Below are 19,021 nucleotides of genomic sequence, written 5' to 3' on the forward strand. Positions count from 1 at the left end.
TTTGTTCGACTATTCAAACTGTGCAAGCTATAGAAGTGCGAAAGAGACTGTAATGACAGACTAATAAATAAAGCTCTCACTGGGCAAGCAGCTCTCTGCGCCGCGGCTCCAGATGCAAGCTGCCATGTGCGAGAAGCAAGAACGTCGGCAGATTGATCTGGTTGAACTCTGCCCCAAAGATGCAAATGCATTCGTGAGCAAGCTAGGCTCCATTGGGTTGTTGCTGCTGAATTTAGAAAAGTTACTTTTCACGGATGACGGTATGCCAAGAAATCCTCAGCGGTGACATTGCAAATAATTGATTTTTCCAAGCCTTAAGGTGAGGTTAAGTCATAAAAAAAAGGTAAAGGTAGTCCCCTGACATTAAGTCCAGTCATGTCTGACTCTGGGGTGTGGTGCTCATCTCCACTTCTAAGTCGAAGAGCCAGCGTTGTCCGTAGACACCTCCAAGGTCATGTGGCCGGCATGACTGCATGGAGCGCTGTTACCTTCCCACCGGAGCGGTACCTATTGATCTACTCACATTTGCATGTTTTCAAACTGCTAGGTTGGCAGAAGCTAGGGCTGACAGCGGAAGCTCACGCCGCTCCCCGGAATCGAACCTGCGACCTTTCGATCAACAAGCTTAGCAGCTCAGTGCTTTAACCCACTGCGCCACTGGGGGCTCCAATTAATTAATCAATTATGATTAATTAATTAATCAATTATGATTAAGTCATAATTGAGTTAAAACTTGGTTTCAAGGAATGCATCTAGAAATGACGTCGTTTGACATAACTTTAATTGCCTTGGTTCAAATGCTTTGAAATCATGGAAGCTGAAGTTTGGTGAGTCACTTTGCCCTTTTTGGCAGAGAAGGCAAAAAAGATCTTGCAAAACTACAACTGGTTTCCATAGTGTTTGGTGAGGATGAGAAGCTCTGAGGGTTCCCTGGAGACAAATCAATAAAGAAATAGATGTGTGTATGTATATCATAAGCTTTGGGTAGCATAGGGAAGGGTTAACACCCCTGTGGCTTTTCCTTCGCTGTCTGTGTTCCTGTTGAGAAGACTTCATCTCACTTTCTGTCCCTGTTGTTGCAACCCAGGCCTGGAACCACCTATGACCACAGCACCACACAAGAGTCCAGAATATTAGTAAACAGTTCATTGTAAAACAAACAAATGCACAAAATAGAAGGGCGGGAGGAGGAAAGCAGGAATAAAGAAAGATGAACAATCCAAAAAACGAATAGTCATAGGTGATAGCCAAACAGAAATCCAAATGTCTTATATAAATCCCAAGGCAACACAGTCCAACAATAGCCAAAAACCACAAGCACAGCCTTAAGTCCACAAGCAAAAGGTATACTTAGGAAAAACCGGAGCAAGAATTCAAAAACAAGACCACAGAAAACTTCCAAGATACTTAAATCCAAAACCAAGACTTGACTTGAAACAAGAACGAGGAAACTTAGGCCTAGCTTCTCACTCAACCGCCATGTTGCCTGAACTGAATGTATAAGGTAAACAAGGCCACATGAGCTTGGAGGTGTCTACGGACATCACCAGCTCTTCGGCTTAGAAATGGAGATGACCACCAACCCCAGAGTTGGACACGACTGGACTTAATGTCAGGAGAAAAGCTTTACCTTTTTACTAGCTACTAAGAACAGATACGAAGTCATGATGTCTTCCATGGACTTTATCGGTTTCCCACAGAGCCTTGTTGATCTACAGAGTTGACTATCTGCCCTATCTTGTGATACGGATGGAGTACTTCCTCATTCTTTTGCATGCTGCTGGAGAGTTTTATGGCGTTGTAAATTAGTTAAATTAGCCTTCCCACATAAGTGGTACCTAAATTTCCTACATGACAGATGCAATTGTCTTTCGGGCTGCAAAGGTTGACAACAAGCTACACAATTGGTCGGAAGCTCACTCTGACCTGGGCTGTCTTTGAACTGATGACCTTTCAGTCAGTAGTGATTTTAATGCAGCTGGGAGAAAATCCTGGGAGATGCCGTTTGGTGAGGTTCCAGCACTCTTTGCGGAGAAAGTTGAAGGCTTTGTGAAACAATTACTCCCAGGAATCCATAGCATTGAGCCAAGGAGTTAAAGTGGTGTCAAACTGCATTAATTCTACAGTGTAGATGGGTCAGCAGCTTCCCCAATAACTTTTGCTTGACATGTCCAGGTTAGAGCTTGCAAAGGATGCATAAATCACGTGCAATTGCCATAAAAATATTCTCTCAGCCAGAAATCATTCAGACATAGATCTCATCAAAAGACGCTTATCTAACATCTTCCAAAGCTTGTTTCTCATCCATAATGTTGCATTGACAGAAGCAGATTGTGGCTGGGTGCTGTGCGGTCCCATGCCATCCTTTCGCTTCGCTAAAGCCCAAAGCCCAGACTCTCCACTTTGATCCAGGGATGGAGCAGATCCAATGAAAAGAACGTCAAATCGATGATGGAGTGGTGAGTCACTGCTTATGGAAATCCCATTGATTTGGCGGATCTCCTGGAACTGGAACCAATGTTTAGATTTGGGCCACTGTGTTTTGGAAAGGTTGAGAAAGAGATCGCCCATATTGCCATGCCTTATAAATAGCTGACTTTACTTACTTAGGTGATCCCTCGTAGTCCGAGGATGATGGTCCTCCAAGATCGGTGTCCTGGCAGTGGGTCCGTAAGTGACTGTGGAGCCCTTTTCTTGACCTGCATGTTCTCCCACAGTGAGGACATCAGTTTCCAGGTGGAAGGTGGTCCTGGTCGGGGTTGGCTTCCTTGGAGACTAGGACGCGCAATAGCGGCTTCCAACTACAAGAGAGCAGATTCCATCTGAACATGAGGAAGAACTTCCTGACTGTGAGAGCCGTTCAGCAGTGGAACTCTCTGACCCGGAGTGTGGTGGAGGCTCCTTCTTTGGAAGCTTTTAAACAGAGGCCGGATGGCCATCTGTCAGGGGTGATTTGAATGCAATATTTCTGCTTCTTGGCAGAATGGGGTTGGACTGGATGGCCCATGAGGTCTCTTCCAACTCTTTGAAACTATGATTCTATGATTCTATGACGCGCCTTCCTCTTGGCACATTTCTCTCTTTTGCCCTCCATTCGTGCCTCTACAGCACTGCTGGTCACAGCTGACCTCCAAGTGGAGTGCTGAAGGGCCAGGGTGTTTAAGGTTGGCTTTGAGCCCATCTTTAAATCTCTTTTCCTGTCCACCAACATTCCATTTTCTGTTCTTGAGTTCGGAGTAGAGCAACTGCTTTCGGAGACGGTGGTCGGGCATCCGGACAACATGGCTGGTCCAGTGGAGTTGATGGCGGAAGGACACCGCTTCAATACAATAGGAGCCTCCGGTGGCGCAGTGGGTTAAACCCTTGTGCCGGCAGGACTGAAGACCAACAGGTCGCAGGTTCGAATCCTGGGAGAGGCGGATGAGCTCCCTCTATCAGCTCCAGCTCCTCATGCGGGGACATGAGAGAAGCCTCCCACAAGGATGATAAAAACATGAAATCATCTAGGTGTCCCCTGGGCAACGTCCTTGCAGACGGCCAATTCTCTCACACCAGAAGCGACTTGTAGTTTCTCAAGTCGCTCCTGACATGACAAAAAAAAATACAATAGCAGACTTGGGAGAAAGCTAAAGTCTAGATACTAAATGGATTTGGTTTGAGCCCAGCCTGTTATCTTTGGAAAGTTTCTAACCCACAGGATTGTTTCTCATTGCATCCATTTGGAGCAACACTGACATTCAGTGGCCGTTTCGGTCCGACATAAAACACCAACCCTTTTTCTTTATACAGGGATCTTTCAAATGTGCTGAGATTTCAAAACAAAGGAAACATCACGACAATGGCAACAAATTCTCAAACTATAAAAGTGCTGCAAAGGAGTCTGGACAAAAAAGAGGGACACAGGAGTACCGTAGATCCTTACGGATACGTCATTTTTGTGATAGACTCCCCTTTTCAAGCACAGGTGTCAAGGCAGCGTATAGCATGAATTAATACAGAATACAGTAAAAATGATCACCTACACTATATAACATCATTTTTGTTGTATTGCAGAAGGCTTTCATGGCTGGAATCACTGGGTTGTTGTAGGTTTTTTCGGGCTATATGGCCATGGTCTAGAGGCATTCTCTCCTGACGTTTCACCTGCATCTATAGCAAGCATCCTTAGAGGTAGTGAGGTCCTCATTACCTCTGAGGATGCTTGCCATAGATGCAGGCGAAATGTCAGGAGAGAATGCCTCTAGACCTTGGCCATATAGCCTGAAAAAACCTACAACAACCCATCATTTTTGTTCCTGGGTTATTAATGTCATTTCATATAATCCTACAGCTGGAAAAGACCTCGTTGGTCCAACCCCATTCTGCCAAGAAGCAGGACAATCACGTTCAAAGCAACTCCAAAGCAACTCCAAGATGGCCAACCAGCCTCTGTTTAAAAGCCTCAACAGAAGGAGCCTCCACCACACTCTGGGGCAGAGAGTTCCACTGCTGAACAGCTCTCACAATCAGGAAGTTCTTCCTCATGTTCAGATGGAATCTCCTCTCTTGTAGTTTGAAGCCATTGTCCCATTGCGTCCTAGTCTCCAGGGAAGCAGTAAACAAGCTCCCTCCCTCCTCCCTGTGGCTTCCTCTCACATATTTATACATGGCTATCATGCCTCCTCTCAGCCTTCTCTTCTTCAGGCTAAACATGCCCAGCTCTTTAAGCCGCTCCTCATAGGGCTTGTTCTCCAGACCCTTGATCATTTAGTCACCCTCCCTATGACATATCCCCTTCTCATATTTATACATGGCTATCATGTCTCCTCTCAGCCTTCTCTTCTTCAGGCTAAACATGCCCAGCTCTTTAAGCTGCTCCTCATAGGGCTTGTTCTCCAGACCCTTGATCATTTTAGTCGCCCTCCTCTAGACACATTCCAGCTTGTCAACATCTCCCTCCAATTGTGGTGCCCAGAATTGGACACAGTATTCCAGGTGTGGTCTGACCAAGGAAGAATAGAGCATGGGGAGCATGACTTCCCTGGATCTAGACATCATAATAATAATAATAATAATAATAATAATAATAATAATAATAATAAAAATATTAATAACTTTATTTATACCCTGCTCCATCTCCCCCAGAGGGACTCGGTGCAGCTTTCATGAGGCCACCCCTATCAATACAAGCAATATAACACAAAACACAATAAAACCTGCAAAATATACTAGACTCCTATTGATGCAGGCCAAAATCCCATTGGCTTTTTTTTTTTTTGCCACCGCATGACATTGTTGACTCATGTTTAACTTGCTGTCCACGAGGACCCCAAGATCTTTTGCACATGTGCTGCTCTCGAGCCATGCGCCCCCCATTCTCTATCTTTGTATTTCATGTTTCCTGCCTAAGTGGAGCATCTTGTGTTTGTCCCTGTTGAACTTCATTTCGTTAGTTTTATTTATGTATGTATGTATTTATTTATTTATTTACATTATTTCTATCCCACCCATTTCAGCCCAAAGGCGACTCAGGGCGGTATACACAGTCGGCACAATTCGATGCCGAAACAAAATACATACATTGATAAAGCAAAAACATCAAGTGCAATTAAACATACAGTGCAAAATAAACAATTTAAAAAGAGACTATGTCCTCTCGTTCAAATCTTCATCCGTTACATTGACTTGGCCGTTCCTGGGTCAATTTCCAACTCTAGCTTGTCTGTTTACTCTGGGGTTCCGAATGCTTGCTTGAAGAGCCAAGTTTTTACTTTTTCGGAAAGTCAGGAGGGAGGGGGCCAATCTAATATCCCTAGGGAGGGAGTTACACAGCTGGGGGGCCACCACAGAGAAGGCCCTGTCTCTCATCCCTGCCAAATGTGCCTGCGAAGCAGGTGCGATTGAGAGCAGGGCCTCCCCAGATGATCTTAAGTTCCTGGGGGGTTCATAGGTAGAGATGCGTTCAGATAGATAGACTGGGCCAGAACCATTTAGGGCTTTATAGGTTAAAGCCAGCACTTTGGATTGAGCCCGTGGAGTTGATTCAACAGAATTGTATGCTCCCTGAGACCCGCTCCTATTCGCAACCTGGCTGCCTGGACTATTTGAAGCTTCCAGGCCGTCTGCAAAGGAAACCCCACGTAGAGCGCGTTGCAGTAATCTATACGGGATGTAACCAGAGCATGGACGACCGTGGCCAAGTCAGACTTCCCAAGGTACGGGCGCAGCTGGCACACAAGTTTTAATTGTGCAAATGCTCCCCTGGTCACTGCCAAAACCTGGAGAGTCCAGGATCACTCCCAAGCTGCGAACCTGCGTCTTCAGGGGGAGTGGAACCCCGTCTAACACAGGCTGTCACCCTATGCCCTGTTCAGCCTTTCGACTGACCAGGAGGACCTCTGTCTTGTCTGGATTCAATCTCAACTTCTTAGCCCTCATCCAGACCATCACAGCGGCCAAGCACTGGTTCAGGACCTGAACAGCCTCCTTAGTAGCAGGTGGAAATGCCTTCAAACTCAGAGTGATTATGTAATGTTTACGATTTGGGGAATTGGAAAGTGAGTCCCATTATGGGTTCAGGACCATGGTCAGCAACCCTACAAGAAGGTGGGATGCCCTCTGTGTGAAGGTATGGGAGGGCTCAGTGCTTGACAAGGAATAACCGGAAGACAGTGCAATGTAACAATTGAAGTGGTAGATTAAAACTGAGGAGTCCCCGTCCAGATCCTCACTCAACCATGGAATTGCCTTGCAATTGAACCCCAGTTTAAGTTATCTTACGAGGTTCGCTGCAAAGATAAAGGGGAGGAAGAAAACCAGGTGTGCCACCAGGCAGGTTGTTCACCCCATGTTATTAATGGGTATTTGGGGTCCTAATAATAATAATAATAATAATAATAATAATAATAATAATAATAATAGAGTAAAATAATAAATGTAATAATAAAACAGTAGACTAAAATAATAAATGTAGTAAAATAAAGAGTAAAATAATAAATCTATATAAATAAAAACGTAATGTTTGTTTGTGATATTCACAGAACTCAAAACCCACTGGGGGAATTGACACCAAATTTGGACACAACACACCTAACAACCCAATGTATGTTCTTCACTCAAAAAATTGATTTTGTCATTTGGGAGTTGTAGTTGCTGTGATTTATAGTTCACCTACAATCAAAGCGTATTCTGAACCCCAACAGTGATGGAATTGAACCAAACTTGGCACACAGTTCTCCCATGACCAACAGAAAATAACTGGAAGGGTTTGGTGGGCAGTGTCCTTTGGTTTTGGAGTTATAGTTCACCTACATCCAGAGATCTCTGTGGACTCAAACAATGATGGATCTGGACCAAACTCTACACAAATACTCAATACACCCAAATGTGAATACTGATGGAGTTTGGGGAAAATAGAATCTTGACATTTGGGAGTTGTAGTTGCTGGGATTTATAGTTCACCTACAATCACAGAGCATTCTGAACCCCACCAACGATAGAATTGGGCCAAACCTCTCACACAGAACCCCCATGACCACCAGAGAGGGCCACAGCAACGCGTGGCAGGGGACGGCTAGTGTAATAATAATAGAGTAAAATAACAAATGCAATAAAACAATAATAGAGTAAAATAATAAATGTAATAATAATAGAGTAAAATAATGTAAAAAAAACAATAGAGTAAAATAATAAATATAATAATAATAGAGTAAAGTAATACATGTAATAAAAACAATAGAGTAAAATAATAAATGTAATAAAATAATAATAGAGTAAAATATTAAATGCAATAAAAACAATAATAGAGTAAAATAATGTAATAAAATAATAGAGTAAAATAATAAATGTAATAAAAATAATACTAATAACAAAGTAAAATAATAAATAATCTTGACCTCAAGTATAAACTCAAACCAAATCCATTTGTCAGCCTAAAAAAGGGACTGATACTCAAGTATATACAGTAAGTACAAGAACTTCAGTACACAAACTGCCCTGAATAAGCAACACACACAATGATTTACGACCCATTGAGAAAACTATTGTTTATTTAGAAAAAAGGTTACACTGGTAGAATTTGTCAGATAAAAAAATTGGTTTTTCCTTTTTTTAAAAATGTCATTGTGAAACTTTTTCTTTTTTTGACTAAACTCCAGCGATACAAAGCTCCTGCAGCAGCTGTAATATTGAAACCTAATTTTTTTTTTGAAATTTTAGCTTTGAAGAAAGTTATTTTTCCCCAATTTCTCTAAAAACATTATGACAAAACGTTAAGGTGTAGTGAGGGAAAGTGTAGGGCGGCTCGCTCCCGAAACACGTCAGTGCTGTGCACATAATATACAAATAATTCATCCGCACCGCGTGACGGCAGCGCTCCCGCTTCGTTTTTAGTCATCGATATTAAAAACAATAAATTAAAAAAAAAAGCTGGGTTCTAAATGAGGTAAATTCCCAAGGTTCAATAACTGTTTTATTTGTAGGTTTTCCAAACACCCCAAAATAATGCATTTCCAACCGAAAAGGGTTTTACCAAACTCAGGCAGTATTTCGATCACCGAATGCGGCTTTCTGTACACGTGGAAACCCCCCCATTAGTTTTGCACGATGGCAACGGTTTGCAGCACATTGTGCTCAAAATATGGAACATGTAACACTTTCAGCCAGGTACTGAAAATAAATGCTTAAGGAACTAAGAGACAAGTTAAAAATACAGTAATGTACAACTCAACAATCAAATCTTCCGCACTGGGAGGGAAATAAAAGCAAGAGAACTGAATAATTTAAGGAGATGCAGATGGGTCCTCTTCATACGAATTTCCTGTGCAATCTAGAGTCCAGAAAGATCCGTTTTCTGGCCACAGCTCTTCCCATATCTTCTCGGCCTAAAAGGGAGGATCAAACAGATTTCCTAAACATCAGGTATTTTTAGTATTTATTTATTTATTTATTTATTAATCGAATTTATATACCGCCCCGAAGGCTCGGAGCGGTTTACAACATACATATGCAATACATTACATTTAAAAACAAAGAAAAATTTCAATCAACCAGATTCAAATGCCAGCCGAAATAAATAAGTTTTACAAGCTCTACGAAAAGATAGTAAATCTTGGAGAGCTCGTGTTTCCGCTGGCAAGGCACTCCAGCAATATGTCCCAGAAGCACTTTATTAGAGTTTAAGATTGCCTGCACACTGCACTTACCCTAAAATCCGACATACCACCTGTCACACCCAGCACTTTTTAATCTGTACCCATTACATTTGGCCCGGCCCTAGTTTTATTGTGTTATGGTGTACTGCTTTTGTTGCTTCTGTTATTGCTTTAATTGTTTTAATTTGCTTTAAGTTGTGTATTTGTTATGCTATTGTTTTATTGAGGCCCTCTGGACCGTGCTCTTACCTACAAGAAGCACTGCCTGAACATCAAGCAAAAAGTGGGTGCTAGAAACAATATCATACGAAAGCTGACTGGCACAACCTGGGGATCACAACCAGATACAGTGAAGACATCTGCCCTTGCGCTGTGCTACTCTGCTGCTGAGTATGCATGCCCAGTGTGGAACACATCTTACCATACTAAAACAGTGGATGTGGCTCTTAATGAGACATGCCGCATTATCACGGGGTGTCTGCGCCCTACACCACTGGAGAAATTACACTGCTTAGCTGGTATTGCACCACCTGGCATCCGCCGGGAAGTAGCAGCCAATAGTGAAAGGACCAAGGCAGAGACATCTCCAGCTCATCCCCTGTTTGGGTATCAGCCAGCACGCCAATGACTTAAATCTAGACATAGTTTTCTAAGATCTACAGAGACACTCGCTGGAACACCCCAGCAAGCGAGAGTCCAAAAATGGCAGGCTCAAACCCAGCACCTCAACCAATGGCTGATACCAAATGAGAGACTCCCTCCTGGGCACACAGAAGACTGGGCGACTTGGAAGGCATTGAACAGACTGCGCTCTGGCACCACGAGATGCAGAGCCAACCTTCAGAAATGGGGCTACAAAGTAGAATCCTCGACATGCGAGTGCGGAGAAGAACAAACCACTGACCACCTGCTGCAATGCAACCTGAGCCCTGCCACATGCACAATGGAGGACCTTCTTGCAGCAACACCGGAAGCACTCCAAGTGGCCAGATACTGGTCAAAGGACATTTAACCAGCTACCAAACTCATAAGTTGTGTATTTTTCTGTTTGTTTGCTTTGTTCTGTTAGACTGGTTGTTCTGACACGACAAATAAATTGAGGCCTTGGCCTTTGTAAGCCGAATCGAGTCCTTCGGGAGATGTTAGCGGGGTACAAATAAAGTTAATAATAATGATAATAATAATAATAATAATTCCACAGGTAAGGAGCCACCACCGTGAAAGCTCTACGCCTAGTAGACATCATCAGGTGAAAGGTCCTAAAATTGGGAACTTCAAGGAGATTCTGATCATCTGAACGGAGTGATCTCGGGGGTTGGTAGGGGGTGAGGCGGTCCCTCAGGTAATCCGGCCCCAGGACATATCAGGCCTTAAAGGTAAGAATCAGCACTTTGAAGGTGATCTGGTGGTCAATCGGCAACCAGTGCAGTTGCTGCAAGATTGGAGTGATATGACACCTCGCTGGGACCCCTGTGAGAAGCCAGGCAGCAGCATTTTGCACTAGTTTAAGTTTCTGGATCACCAATAAAGGCAGGCCTATGTAGAGGGCGTTACAGTAGTCCAGCCTTGAGATGACCGTAGCCTGGATCACCGTGGCCAGAGGTCATCCCTGGACAGATAGGGAGCCAGACGCCTCGCCTGACGCAGATGGAAAAATGCGACTCTGCTCGCGGTGGAGACCTGGGCCTCCATCGTCAGCAGAGGGTCTAAAAGGACTCCCAGACTCTTTACCAAAAATGACGGGCGCAATATCACGCCATCCAGGGTAGGCAACCGGATCAACTCAACCAAAGGATCTCCGCCATTGATTTCACAATATATATATTTAAAAATCATAATTCAGTCAATGCTTTGTCAAAGGCTTTCATGGCCGGAATCACTGGGATGCTGTGAGTTTTCTGGGCTGCCTGGCCATGTTCCAGAAGCATTCTCTCCTGGGGTTTCGCCCACATCTACGGCAGGGTTGTGAGGTCTATTGGAAACTAGGAAAATGGGGTTTATATACCTGTGGAATTATGTCCAGGGTGGGAAAAAGAACTCTTGTCTGCTTGAGGCAAGGGTGAATATTGCAATAATAATAATATTATAATAATAATAATAGTAATAATAATAGTAATAATAATAGTAATAATAATAATAATATTTTTATACCCCGCCTCCATCTCTCCGAAGGGACTCAGGGCGGCTTACAAAGGGACATGCCCAACAAAACAGGCTAAAATAAGCATCAAAAAACAAGCAGTATCAAACATCAATGAACATAAAACCAAAAAATATTATACAAACAATTAAAAGCAATATTATAGCTAAGCAAATAAAGTGCTGGGTTCGGTTCGTAAATTACCAAGTGTAATGAATCCTAAGTAGAGACAAGGAAAAGGTGCCACTGACCACCTTGATTAGCACTGAATGGCTTTGCAGCTTCAAAACCTGGCTGCTTCCTGCCCGAAGGAATCCTTTGTTGGGAGGTGTTAGCTAGCCCTGATGCTTTCCTGTCTAGAATTCCCCTGTTTTTTGAGTATTTATTTACTGTCCTGATTTTGGAGATTTTTTTAATACCAGTAGCCAGATTTTTTTCCTTTTCATTGTTTCCTCCTTTCTGTTGAAATTGTCCAATGGCTTCTCTATGTGGCCTGACATGGTAGTTTTTTATAACGTGGCGGTTTTCCAGCATTTCTGTGTTCACAAATAATATGCTGTGCCCAGGAAGCAGCCAGGCTTTGAAGCTGCAAGGCCATTCAACGCTAATGAAGGTGGCTAACTGTAACATTCACACTTGCCTCAAACAGGCAAGAGTTCTTTCTTCCACCCTGGACATTATTCCACAGATATATAAACTTCACTTGCGGCCTTTGTTAGCTATTGCAATGCAATTTGCGCAAAAGTTGGTAATGACTGTGTGAATAATCAAAATCTGGCCGAGATAGTGCTTGCAGTTCCGGAGAGACTCTGATGTTTGCTTTTCATAGACTTGACGTAGGGTTGGTTAACCAGTTAATATAATATAGCGGACCGGGTCATGGTACAGCTGGTTGGGAGTCAGATGCATTAAATTCACTACTGACCAAAAAGTCCTGACTTCGAAGCCAACTCAGGTCAGAGTAAGCTCCACCATTTGTCTAGCTTGCTGTTGACCTTTGGCATGGGGATTTGGTTAACAAGTTAAAATTCATGAGTATTTTTGACTTGAAAATTTTCAGGGGTGGTTTGAACCCCTAAAGCGCCTCCTTGGCTACGGGCTTGATGTGAACCATTTTAGACTACACTTTTCCCATAAGAGAGCATCGAACTGCCCTTCTTACCTTGGTCAGGAGAGTGTTCATTATCTGTGCTTGTCCGAAGATTTATGAGTAGATCAGCGATTAAGGGAAATAACTGTTTCAAAGAAGAAAACCTTTAAAAATCATCTTCAAAGTGACTACTGTAATGGTCTAGAACTGTTAGCCAACAAAAGCAACCTAATACAATTGCACAGGTGAGATAAGCATCTTAGAACCATGGCAAGCTTTGTTCATCCCAGGAAAATAATATCATATGAAAGCTGACTAGTACAACCTGGGGATCACAACCAGATACAGTGAAGACATCTGCCCTTGCGCTACGCTGCTCTGCTGCCGAGTATGCATGCCCAGTGTGGAACACATCTCACCACACTAACACAGTGGATGTGGCACTTAATGAGACATGCCGCATTCTCATGGGGTGTCCGCACCCTACACCACTGGAGAAATTATACTGTTTAGCTGATATTGCTCCACCTGACATCTGCGAGGAACTAGCAACCAATAGTGAAAGGACCAGGGCATTGGCATCTCTGGCCCATCCCCTGTTTGGATATCAGCCAGCATGCCAATGACTTAAATCAAAAAATAGTTTTCTAAGATCTACAGAGACACTTGCTGGAACACCTCAGCAAGCAAGAGTCCAAAAGTGGCAGGCTCAAACCCAGAACCTCAGGGGACAGTTTCATCTTGTCTCCTGTGGTATGGTAATAATATAATGTAATATATATTGTATATACATATATTTATAATATTATAATGTAATACAATGTAATACTACTACTAATAACATAATTATATATTTTATATTACATATAATATTATTAATAAAATAATAATATTACTCGCTGGAATACCTCAGCAAGCGAGAGTCCAAAAGTGGCAGGCTAAAACCCAGAACCTCAGGGGACAGTTCCATCTTGTCTCCTGTGCTATGGTAATAATGTAATATAATATATTGTATATACATATAATATTTATAATATTATAATATAATAAAATGTAATACTACTACTAATAATATAATAATATATTTTATTTAACATATAATATTACTAATAATATAATAATATTACTCGCTGGAACACCTCAGCAAGTGAGAGTCCAAAAGTGGCAGGCTAAAACCCAGAACCTCAGGGGACAGTTCCATCTTGTCTCCTGTGCTATGGTAATAATATAATATAATATAATATATTGTATATACATATAATATTTATAATATTATAATGTAATACAATATAATACTACTAATAATAATATATTATAATTATACATTTTATATTACATGTAAAATTACTAATAATATTACAATATAATGGTATAGTAAAATATAGTAATATATAATGCTGATATTGTACAATGCTAATAATAAAATATATTGTATGTATATATATCTTGTAAGCCGCTCTGAGTCCCCTTCGAGGTGGGAAGGGCGCCATATAAACGTTGTAAATAAATAAATAAACCTCAATCAATGTGTGTGTTTTTTTAAAAAATGCAATACAACTGTTTGGTTCGGTCCTGACACAATAAATAAATAAATATTCCAGGAAGAATTTATTTCGGAAGAATCTCTGCTCTCTCGTATGTGGTGCTGCTTCTTACCCTATTTTAATCCCTTCTGCATAACCCAACTTATCTACAAGTCCTACAGAAATCCGTAATTTCGATCCCATAACCCGCCCTCCGCTTCTGCACGAATGTATAGGGCGATCACACAATAAAGGGATATTGTTTCTTCTCTTCTTTGCCCCCAGTACTGTCCCGCTTCTCCTTTTTCTCAGATTTCTCCTTATCGTGCCTGGATTCCTAAAACAGAGTGGGGTAAAAACAAGAGGAAACGTAAGAAATATTTTTTAATTTTTTTTCTTTTCTAAAGAACAGTGGAAGAACAAATAAGCTAAAAGGAAAGGTCTGTGTTTTTCTTTTCTAGAAAAAGGGCATTTATGTTCTATGAGTTTCTCTCCACACTTGTATTTATTTATTTACTGCATTTCAGCATTTATATTCCGCCCTTCTCACCCCGAAAGGCAGATCACAGAACATAATATGCGGCAAGCATTCAATGTTGGTTTATACACAACCAGACAGACAATTATACATAGATTAAAGTAAAGGTAAAGGTTTCACTGGCATCACGTCCAGTCGTGTCCAACTCTGGGGGGTTGGTGCTCATCTCCATTTCTAAGCCAAAGAGATGGCGTTGTCCACAGACACCTCCAAAGTCATGCGGCCAGCATGAAGCAGTACCTATTGAACTACTCACGTGTGTATGTTTTCAAACTGCTAGGTTGGCAGAAGCTGGGCCTAGCAGCGGGAGCTCACCGTGCTCTGCAGCATGACTGCATGGAGTGCTGTTACTTTCCCGCAGAAGCGGTACCTATTGATCTACTCACATTTGCATGTTTTCAAACTGCTACGTTGAGAGAAGCTGGGCCTAACAGTGGAAGCTCACCCCGCTCCCCGGATTCGAACTGCCGGCCTTTCGGTCAGCAAATTCAGCAGCTCAGAGGTTTAATATATATAGGCTTTCCCCATCTTTCGGCCTCTTGGAAAGTGTTGTGCTTGCTGTATGTGTTCTGTGATCTGCCCTGAGTTCCCTTCGGGGTGAGAAGGGTGGAATATAAATGCTGTAAATAAATAAACCCTGGACTCTATGAAAGTGGACCACTACTATACTTCAGGAAAAATGCATATAACATATTTTAGAGGTTTCTAGTATCACATATATGTTACATCCTCATATGGAAGAGATTCACATGCCTCCAAATGTGGTGCTTGCTTCCAAAAGTTACCAAATCCACAGGAAGAAATTTTACAGAAATAATAATACTAATAACTTGCTGAGGATATGCATTCTTTTGCTAAAAATCCCATTTTTCCAAGTCCTGTACCAAAGTTATTTGGATACATTTTGATAGTTTCTGATCGGTACATAATATTCTACCCTTGGCTAACAACCTGCTGCCATCTATAATTCTTTTTTTTTTCCAATTGGATTTGATATCTTTTGGGGGGAAAACTCTACAAATGTCCATTCAACATCTTGTTCGAGTATTTTGCTAGAAATATTAAAAGGCAATGTGTGTGTGTGTGTGTGTTTGGTCTTGCCTTTTTGCTACCGGATGAGCTCTTTTCCATCTTTTCGACTTTTATGGAATCTCCTTTCTCTTTGCTGGAAGATTTTGATTTGTTTTTCTCCTTTTCGTTGGAGCGAGGGGAATCAGAAGGGCTGACACTCTTGCTATGCTTGGAAGAACCAGCTGAGAAAGAGACAAACAACAACACACAAACTTATCATCTGCCCATTCCAGTGTTTCTCAACCATCCTGAAGCCACGACCCCTTAAAACAGTTCCTCATGTTGTGGTGACCCCCAACCATAACATTATTTTCATTGTTACTTCATAACTGTAATTTTGCTACTTGTTCTGAATCGTCATGTAAATATCTGATATGCAGGATGTATTTTCATTCACTGGACCAAATTTGGCACAAATACCTGCCATGCCCAAATTTGACTGCTGGTGGGGTTAGGGGTGGGATTGATTTTATCATTTGGGAGTTATAGTTTCTGGGATTTATAGTTAACCTACAATCAAAGAGCATTCTGAACTCCACTAACGAGAGAATTGGGCCAAACTTCCCACACAAAACCCCCATGACCAACAGAAAATACTGTGTTTTCTGATGGTCTTTGGTGACCCCTCTGACACCCTCTCACGACCCCCCCCCCCCAGGGGTCCCAACCCCCAGGTTGAGAACCACTGAGGTAGAGCAATGTTTACAAAGAGAAAGTTTAAGAAAACATACTTGTTCCGTTCTCCTCTTTCCGACGCTTAGTTGAATCCTGTGGCACTTCCCGGTCACTATTGGAATGATCCTAATTAAACACAACAGTGACAAATTGAACACAGATGTACAAAACATAGACAGCTAAGTTGCTTTTCCCCTTTGTGGTGCCTATTTTGCACTTGCCCCAGAGACCCTACATTGTTTATCTTTATGCAAACACAAAGAAAGTGCTCAAATGCTACATTCATTAGACTTAATCGAAGAGATTAAACGAGCGTATAAAGATCACAAACCCTTTTCCGATCCTTCCTTTCCTTTTCCTCTTTCTTTTCTCTCTCTCTGGATCTTTCCCTCGATTTGTCCAAATCTTTCTTGTCCAGTTCTCTCTCCTTACTCTTGGACAGGGTGGGAGTGGAGTGGTTAACGTAATGCTGTCAAATTAAGGCAAAGAGTACCGTGGATTAATGGGTATTTTTAAGAGGCAGTGCGTCAGAATAATAAGCCACTTAAACCAAGATACCGAAATATTATCATCATGTCAAGGTCATAACATTATTTTCTTTGCTACTTCATAACTGTAATTTTGTTATAGTTACGAGTTGTAATGTAAATATCTGACCTGCAATATATATTTTCATTCACTGGACCAAATTTGGCACAAATACCTGATACACCCCAATTTGAATACTGGTGGGGTTGAGGGGAGGGTTGATTTTGTCATTTGGGAGTTGTAGTTGCTGGGATTTATAGTTCACCTACAATCAAAGAGCATTCTGAACTCCACCAGCAATAGAATTGGGCCAAACTTCCCGCATGACCAACACAAAATACTGGAGGGATTTGGGAGAAATTGACAGTGATTTAGGGGAGATTAGTTCACCTACCTCCGGAGAGCACTATGAACCCAAACAACAATGGATCTGGACCAAATTTGGCACAAATACCTGATTCGGCCACATTTGCATTCTGGTGGGGTTGGGGGAGGGGGTGTTGATTTTGTAATTTGGGAGTTATAGTTGCTGGGATTTATAGTTCGCCTACAATCAAAGAGCATTATGAACTCCACCAAAGATGGAATTGAACCAAACCTGGCACACAGAACTCCCACAAACAACAGAAAATACTGGAAGGGTTTGGTGGGCATTGACCTTGAGTTTTGGAGTTGTAGTTCATCTACATCCAGAGAGCACTGTAGACTCAAACAATGATGGATCTGTATCAAACTTGGCATGAATACTCAAAATGCTCGAATGTGAACACTGGTGGAGTTTGGGGAAAATAGACCTTGACATTTGGGAGTTGTAGTTGCTAGGATTTACAGTTCGCCTACAATCAAAGAGCATTCTGAACCCCACCAATGATAGAATTGGGCCAAACTTCCCATACAGAACCCCAATGAACAACAGGAAATACTGTGCTTTCCTGGTGGCCTTTGGAGACCCCTCTGACAGCCCCCTTCCCAACCTCACCAGGGATCCCCCAGGTTGAGAAATGACGCCACACAGCAACCTAGCTCTCCTTTCTCTCCTCCTTTCTCGCAAAGAGCACACCTTCCTCTCCTCTCTCGGTGCAGCGTGCACCTTCCTCTCCCCCTCCTCTCTCGGCGCCAGTCTTTTCTACTTTTCGTTATTCATATACACACAGCATTTTCCCCAAAATGTCTACTTAAAATAAACTATGGTGATTATTGCAAGAATACGTAAGCACTAGGTTTGTTTGATTTTTTAAAAGGTTCAAAACTTGTTTTGGATGTAAGAAGCGCTGCTGGTGGTTCAATTCTAAAGTCAATTCCAATTTTCACAGAAAAAAATGTTCATAACTTTTTGAAACTTCAGAATCCTTTCATTAATGGTTTGAAAGTGTTATTTCCTGTTTCATTGGGTAGTCTTTACTTTGAAAGTAGTTGTTTTACTCCAGGAGTGGGGAATAGTAAGCAGAGGAATTTTTTTTCCTTCCCCGGTTTAAAACCGGCTTCTCTGGCTTGGAGCAGAAGCAGGGAAAGCAAAGGGAGGAAAAATGTATTGTCGAAGGCTTTCATGGCTGGAATCACTAGGTTCTGGTGGGTTTTTTCGGGCTATAGAGCCATGTTCTAGAGGCATTTATCCTGACATTTCGCCTGCATCTATGGCAAGCATCCTCAGAGGTAGCTCTGAGGATGCTTGCCATAGATGCAGGCGAAACGTCAGGAGAAATGCATCTAGAACATGGCTCTATAGCCCGAAAAAACCCACCAAAACCTAAAGGGAGGAAATTCAGCCTTCCCTGATTTAAAACCGGCTTCTCTGGCTTGAGGCAGAAGCGGGGATGGCAAAAGGAGGAAATTCAGCCTTCCCCGGTTTAAAACTGGCTTCTCTGGCTTGAGCTGAGGCCAGGACCAGAATAATTTCCAACTCACTTCCTGAGTCGGAAGAAAAATGGTGCTTCAAAAAGGTAATTTTTCCAAATTTATTCTGAATTACACTGAAGGAGGTTAGAATAATGGTTTAAGAGATGGGCAGTCTTATCTTAAATTACAGTTTTATGTAAATATTCAATAACATTTAACCTACTGATGCCTCAGTTAATGTAACTGTATTGTTATTGCTTTTTATTTTGAAATTTACCAATAGCTGCTGCATTTCCCACCCTCAGTTTAGACGTTTCCCCAGTTCTTTTGTGGCAAAATTAGGTGCCTCGGCTTACACAGCAGAGTCTCACTTATCCAACATAAACGGGCTTGCAGAACGTTGGATAAAAGAAAACATTGAATAAGGAAGGATTAAGGAAAACCCTATTAAACGACAAATTACGTTATGATTTTACAAATTAAGCACCA

At 42.0% G+C, this 19,021-nt stretch overlaps 1 protein-coding gene across 2 annotated transcripts in view; it reads right to left on the reverse strand.

Annotated features, from left to right (window-relative positions):
* Positions 1-8,009: 8,009 nt before the first annotated feature.
* Positions 8,010-19,021, reverse strand: part of THOC2 (THO complex subunit 2) — a 74,288-nt gene continuing 63,276 nt past the window's right edge. For both annotated transcript variants that reach the window (XM_060756401.2, XM_060756400.2), the window contains exons 34-39: positions 16,500-16,637; positions 16,225-16,294; positions 15,524-15,675; positions 14,145-14,221; positions 12,434-12,481; positions 8,010-8,861 (exon numbers count right to left, since the gene is read on the reverse strand). In XM_060756401.2, the coding sequence (XP_060612384.2) occupies positions 12,454-12,481; positions 14,145-14,221; positions 15,524-15,675; positions 16,225-16,294; positions 16,500-16,637 (465 nt within the window). In that variant the 3' untranslated portion in view covers positions 8,010-8,861; positions 12,434-12,453. The remainder of the gene's footprint in view (positions 8,862-12,433; positions 12,482-14,144; positions 14,222-15,523; positions 15,676-16,224; positions 16,295-16,499; positions 16,638-19,021) is intronic.

This window comes from Anolis sagrei, chromosome 10 (assembly GCF_037176765.1).
Source record: "Anolis sagrei isolate rAnoSag1 chromosome 10, rAnoSag1.mat, whole genome shotgun sequence".
In the NCBI taxonomy this organism is placed as follows: domain Eukaryota; kingdom Metazoa; phylum Chordata; class Lepidosauria; order Squamata; family Dactyloidae; genus Anolis; species Anolis sagrei.